General features: G+C 35.9%; 1 protein-coding gene across 1 annotated transcript; it reads left to right on the forward strand.

The window, feature by feature from the left end:
* The first annotated feature begins 358 nt into the window (after positions 1 to 358).
* LOC123216302 (1-aminocyclopropane-1-carboxylate synthase-like) lies at positions 359 to 4,164 on the forward strand. Its single transcript, XM_044636718.1, has 4 exons — positions 359 to 580; positions 704 to 835; positions 923 to 1,083; positions 2,531 to 4,164. The coding sequence occupies exons 1-4, from the start codon at positions 434 to 436 to the stop codon at positions 3,525 to 3,527; spliced, it is 1,437 nt and encodes a 478-aa protein (XP_044492653.1). The 5' UTR covers positions 359 to 433; the 3' UTR covers positions 3,528 to 4,164.
* The last annotated feature ends 2,576 nt before the right edge of the window (positions 4,165 to 6,740 follow it).

Consider the following 6,740-nt stretch of genomic DNA (forward strand, 5'->3'; position numbering starts at 1 on the left):
AACTTCAAATTTTTTTTTTTTTTCAAATTCTTATGGAGTAATAAGTAGAACGACTAATTTAATTATTTATTACTACAAAATTATTCGATAGATATTAATTTCAGAATAAATACAGGGTAATTAAAAATTTAAAATTCAACTAACAATTAAATTTATTTTTTCTACAGGTTTGCATGATATCATGTATTAAACGCAAGCAGTTACGATATATAATTGACCTAAAAAAAGGAATTTATTCTAGTTTTCAAATTGTTGAACTGACGTTCCTTTCATATTCATCACGTTAACAAGCGTTGAGCCACCTCCACTGTCTATAAATAAATGCTTACACTTCTCTCTAGTTGGGGCACACTCAAACTGCAAATATATTCTAAGATTCATACACACACACTGTTCTATTTAGAAAGAGAAGTAAGCTTTTTGAACATTGAAAATGGCAGTTTTGTCCAAGATTGCTACTAATGACCGCCACGGGGAAAATTCTCCTTACTTTGATGGGTGGAAGGCATTTGATAGGAATCCTTTTCACCTTACTCGGAATCCTGAAGGAGTGATCCAAATGGGACTTGCAGAGAATCAGGTTTGCCGATATTTTCAACCTCAAGTTTTCTGTTATCTTGTTTATACCATTACAGTGGCAGAGGAATTAATGTCACCAGAGATGAGAACTAAACATTTAGTTTATATATTTTTTTTTTCTCAGCTTTGCTTTGATTTAATCATGGACTGGATTCGCAAAAATCCCTGTGCCTCCATTTGTACTGCTCAAGGAGTTGATTGGTTCAAGGATATTGCAAACTTTCAGGATTATCATGGCTTGCCACAGTTTAGACAGGTATTGTGTTGGATAATTACAGATATACGTATATATTCTGATTAACAACGCGGAAACAAGTGGCATTGATTATCTTATCTATTTCAGGCTGTGGCGAAGTTCATGGGAAGAGTGAGAGGTGGAAGAATAACATTTGATCCGGAGCGTATAGTGATGGGCGGTGGAGCAACGGGAGCAAACGAGCAAATCATCTTCTGTTTAGCCGACCCTGGGGATGCTTTTCTTGTACCCTCACCTTATTATCCTGGGTAAGCACCTCTTCTCTCTCTCTTTTACATCAACTTCTTCGTCTGGTTCCAGTTCAAATTTATGCTTTGGAGTAATTTTGAGCTAGTTATGAAAAAATGCACGATAATGGTACTGCATGAAAGAAAAAGCAGTCTGAAGAATTTAGCAATAGAATAAAATATTATTATTCCGAAGGCTTGAAGTCATGGGCCGACAACCCACGTGGCTTTGAAAGATAGATTTAAGGCCAAACGACTATTTCCCACCCAAGGTTTGATGTTTTCTCAAATGTCCCCCTTTAACTATAGAAACACCAAATACCCACCCATGGCTGTTTAGATTTAACAAAACCCTAACGTTTAAAAATTTTTTCTCTTTTTGCCCTCCTAAACTTTAAAAACTAAAATTTTCTCTCACCTTAAGTTTTAAAAAATGGCAATTTCACCCTAGGGTTTGGTTTTGAAATCTCCGACGACCATTCCGGCTCCATTGCCAACGACTTCTCCCTCCCGAAGTAGCCTCTCCTTCCGACGAATGGTTTCCTCCCATTTAGAGGCTCGATCGACGTCAGAGACGTCTTGGGAGACGAAGACGAAGTTGTCGTCTTCGTCTGGGAAGACAGTCGTCTTCCCAGAGTGAAGACGGTTGTCTTCCCAGAGTGAAGACGACCGTCTTCTCAGACGAAGACGACGGCTTCATCTTCGTCTGGGGAGACAAAGAACTTCATCTTCCCCGACGAAGTTCTTCGTCTCCCAAGGCGTCTCCGACGCCGATCGAGCCTCCAAATGGGAGGAAACCATTCGCCGGAAGGAGAGGCTGCTTCGGGAGGGAGAGGTCGTCGCAATGGAGCCGGAACGGTCGTCGGAGATTTCAAAACCAAACCCTAGGGTGAAACTGTCATTTTTTAAAACTTAGGCTGGAGAAAAATTTTAGTTTTTAAAGTTTAGGGAGGCAAAATTAGATTCTATTTTAGTTTATTTTTAATATTATAGCAAAAATAACGATTTTACCCTTATCACCGTTAGGGTTTTGTTAAATCTAACCGGTCATGGGTGGGTGTTTGGTGTTTCCATAGTTAAAGGGTGGAAACTTGAGAAAACATCAAACCTTGGATGGGAAATAGTCATTTGGCCTAGATTTAACGGTCAAATTTCCATTTGGAATGCATAGAAAATTATGGGTCAGTAAGATCAATAAATCAAAATGTTGGCTTCATTAATTAGGGTCAACATAAACAGTGAGTTTTCCATTAATTGCAGCCGTTGACATGGAACTTTGGGCCAATTAAATGGAAGATTTCTACAGCCATAACCTAATTTTCATTATAGTTTACAGTCTTCTTCTGTATCAGAATGTCAAAATTCAACCGTTGCCTCCAAGTTTGGTCTCATCAATTGTTTGGACTAAGGAAAAAAATGTGTCATAATCTTATCGGTTATACTGAAGAAACAGAATATGGGTTTGCAGGTTCGATCGGGACCTGGGATGGCGGACTGGAGTTGAAATAGTTCCAGTTCACTGCAATAGCTCAACGAAATTCCGGATAACCAGGGCTGCGTTGGAAGAAGCATATGAAAAAGCTCGACAAGACAACATTAATATCAAAGGCTTGCTTATAACAAACCCCTCAAATCCACTTGGCATCACCCTAGACACAGATACACTTAAAAGCTTAGTGAACTTCATCAATGAAAAGAACATTCACCTTGTTTGCGATGAAATATATGCTGCCACTCTCTTCAGTTCTCCCAAGTTCATAAGCATTGCTGAAGTTATCCAAGAAATGGATTGTAATCGCGATCTCATTCACATTGTTTACAGTTTGTCTAAGGACATGGGCTTCCCTGGCTTTAGGGTTGGCATTGTTTATTCTTACAATGATGCAGTTGTGAGCTGTAGCCGCAAGTTGTCGAGCTTTGGTTTAGTGTCCTCACAGACTCAATTTTTACTTGCTTCAATGCTTTCTGACGATGATTTTGTTGACAAGTTTCTCACGGAAAGCTCAAACAGGCTGGCCAAAAGGTACAATACTTTTACAGAGAGACTTGAACAAGTGAGAATCAATTGCTTGACGGGAAATGCAGGTCTTTTCTTCTGGATGGATTTGCGACACCTGCTTCAACACCAAACATTTGAAGCTGAAATGAAACTATGGCACACGATTGTGCACGATGTGAAACTTAATGTTTCACCAGGCTCTTCCTTCCATTGCCAAGAGCCTGGTTGGTTTAGGGTGTGCTTTGCAAATATGGATGACGAGACAGTGGAGATTGCACTGAAAAGAATTGAAGCGTTTGTGCTTCAAGGCAAGGAAATTGAGAATACAACAACAAAGAAACGCTTGCTACCAAATCTTCGTCTCAGCTTCAAGTCAAGGATCTGTGAACAGGGCGTTTTGTCACCCCATGTGATGTCTCCTCACTCACCAATTCCTCAGTCGCCATTGGTTCGAGCAAGGACTTAATCAGACACATACAGCTTCAAGCCAAGTCAATCATTCAGTTTCTTGAAGAAATAGCGGTAAATTTTTTTTCCCATTAACACAGTAGTCTTTTTGTGGGAGAAACAAAATTTTCAGTGTGAAAATTGTGTTATTGTGTTTGTAGGGTTAATTCCGCAAGGCAACTAACCCAGGAAAGTATAAAGGCCAAAAGACTTATTCCCACCCAAGGTATAGTGAATACCCCAATTCCCACCCACCAACTTTAAAAAACCCTTTCAATTAATGTTAGGGGTAGAATCATCATTTAGCAAAAAATTAAAGTTTTATCATATTTTTCTCTCCCATATTTAAAAACTTATATTTTCCCGCCCAACCCAAGGTTTGAAAAGTGACAAAAACCCCCCCAGGATTTGTTCCTCTTCCCCTGGCGTCAATTTCTCCTTCCCCCTTACCTCTCCTCCTGTCTGAGACGAATGTGATTTTGTCTTCGTCTCTGGTCGAAGACGATCAGAGAGTTATGAGGAGAGATAAGAGGGGAAAGGAGGATGACCGACGGTCGGGAAAGGAGAAATCGACGTCGGAGGAAAATGAACAAACCCTAAGGGGGTTTTGGTCACTTTTCAAACCTTGGGTTGGGGGGGAAATGTAAGTTTTTAAATATGAGGGAGAAAAATGTGATAAAACTTTAATTTTTTGTTAAATGATGATTCTATCCCAAACGTTAATTGAAATTTTTAACCGAAATTTAATTGTGGATGGGTGTTTGGGTTTTTTAAAGTTGATGGGTGAAAATTGGGGATTTCACTATACCTTGGGTGGCAATAAGTCTTTTGGCCAAGTATAAATTGGGTAATTTAAAGTCATAGGCTTGTGTGTTTCGTTGAGAAAAAATATTTCTCAATTCTACGTTGAAGCTAATTATATTTCTGGAATGTCTGCAAGATGACTTTTTATATATTGTACGCTGCCCTCGAATCACAAGCACGTTGTTCTTTTGAATTAAGATGTGATGATTACTAGTTATTCAATTATAGGCCACATCACTACATTCCCCCCAAGGTTTCATGATCCAACAAATTCCCATTTTTAAGTTTTAAAAATTAAAATTTCACCCATCATTAAATTTATCCTATTAATGAATTTGTTTAATTTTATAAAAAATAATTATTTTAACTTTTTACTAAAATTATAAAATTACTCTTAATATTTTTTATAAATATTAAATTATTAATATATCTTTATTAATATTCAGTTCAAGCCTAACTTGGGTGGTAAGTAGCACTGGCCTTAATTACATTATCCAGCCTTTACATTAAGAAAGATATTTATTTCTATGAAAAGTTAGTGTTAATTGTTTATGGCTCGACAGTGTAGTTGCAGTACAGAATTCTGAGACCCTGACATATCGTCAAGGGAACAAGAACATGTTATAATGTTTTACATTAAATATCAAATTATTGAGCTGGGTGGGTGGTTTTTGTGAGACAAAAGCGATGCGTTGTGAGCTTGATCTGGACAATGAAAGAACATGGCTCCCACTGCACTAACAGCTATTTTTCACTTGTGTCCAAATGAGGGGAGCTGTTTATAAGTGTTTCATTACCACGCTATGCTTCAAGTTGACATTAAAATGATTTATAGGCCAAAGGAATATTTTTCACTCAAGTTTTGATGAAAAGATAAATATATATTTTTAATATTTGAAAATTTTAAATATTCATTCAAAGTTTAGTTTGTTATCATATATTTAAATTTTTTTATTAAAATTAAAAATAAAATTGTTATTTTATCAGTAATATTAAAATAATTAAAATTATATCTTATTTTCTCTTATTGATTTAGAAAATTAATAATTTTTCTTAGGATTAAGGTTTAAAGAATTCATTTTTTCCCCCTAGTTTTGATATCCCGAAATTTGGCCACCTTCTCTGGTGAATGTCAGCTCTATCTTGAAATTCAACCAAAACCTTCATTGACAAACGAACGCATTGTCGAGGATTGGATCCGATCGGAGAGGTGAAGAGATATAGCGATAACTGTTTAGGGTGGAGATGAGAGGTTATCGATGTTAGAGATGGTGGTCGGAGGAGTGAAGAAAAAAACTCTTGGCTTTGAGAGAAATATAATTTTTTTAAGTTAGAAAACTTTAGATATAAATAAAGTTATTAGTTTTTAAAATTTAGAAGGATAAGATTTATATTTTTTAATATTAATATTAAAATAATAATTTTATTTTTACCTTTAATAAAAAATTTAATAATAATTGATAGATAAGGTTTTTAGTTTTTTAAATTTTATAAAAAGAATGCGTATTTATTATGATATTAAAACTTGGGTGGGAAAAAGCCCTTCGCCCATAAAAAATAATGTGCCCTATCACGTGAAGGCTCACGTGGGAATTGCGGATTGGCATTTTGATCCACGTTGTCTATTTGGCTCCATGTGTAAAAATCAGTCCCTTCTCATCATTCCTGAGCCCCACAAATCTCATGGGATATTAATTAAAATAGGTAAAATTTTTTCCGTTTATATTTTTTTAGGTAAATACACAGTAATTTTATTTTTATAAACAAATTTTTTTGTAACTCCAAAAATACCCTCTCAGCCCTGTATACGTAAGCGCTGAAAAGAAAACTTGAGTGCGTGAGTGCATGCGGAGTGCGCGCGATACGTGCAGTGCGTGCGATGCGTGAACAGTGTGCACACCCTGATTAATATATATAAACAAAGTATAAGGGTGCGTGCGCAGTGCGTACAGTGCACGCACCCTTTCTTTTAAATATATATATATTAAATATTATAATATTTAATATAATATATATAAATAATAATAATAATAATTTTTAAATATATATTATATTATTATATATTATATATATAATATTATAATATAATAATATAATATTTTATATATATATACAATCTATGTACAGTGTATTATACACAGTATGTGCACTGTGCACTGTATACAGTGCACGCACTGTACTCACCGTGCGCGCGCACCCACGCACTCCGCACATACCCACGCACTCCGTGTGCACTTCGCACGCACCCACGCACTCAAACCTTCCTTCCAGTGTTTACGTATATAGGGCTGGGAGGGTATTTTTGGAGTTACAAAAAAATTTGCTTATAAAAATAAAACTACTGTGTATTTACCTAAAAAAGTATAAACAAAAATTTTTTTACTTATTTTAATTAATACCCCCTCATATAAATATGATTTTAAAAACA

The sequence above is a fragment of the Mangifera indica genome, chromosome 5 (genome assembly GCF_011075055.1).
Source record: "Mangifera indica cultivar Alphonso chromosome 5, CATAS_Mindica_2.1, whole genome shotgun sequence".
Taxonomy (NCBI): domain Eukaryota; kingdom Viridiplantae; phylum Streptophyta; class Magnoliopsida; order Sapindales; family Anacardiaceae; genus Mangifera; species Mangifera indica.

What these genes read in the sequence shown, in the direction of transcription:
- LOC123216302 (XM_044636718.1), top strand. Translation starts at nt 434, where the DNA reads ATGGCAGTTTTGTCCAAGATTGCTACTAATGACCGCCACGGGGAAAAT. An exon ending in TGGGACTTGCAGAGAATCAG is followed by an intron (nt 581 to 703) that starts GTTTGCCGATAT and finishes TTTTTTTCTCAG; the next exon opens with CTTTGCTTTGATTTAATCAT. An exon ending in CCCTCACCTTATTATCCTGG is followed by an intron (nt 1,084 to 2,530) that starts GTAAGCACCTCT and finishes ATGGGTTTGCAG; the next exon opens with GTTCGATCGGGACCTGGGAT.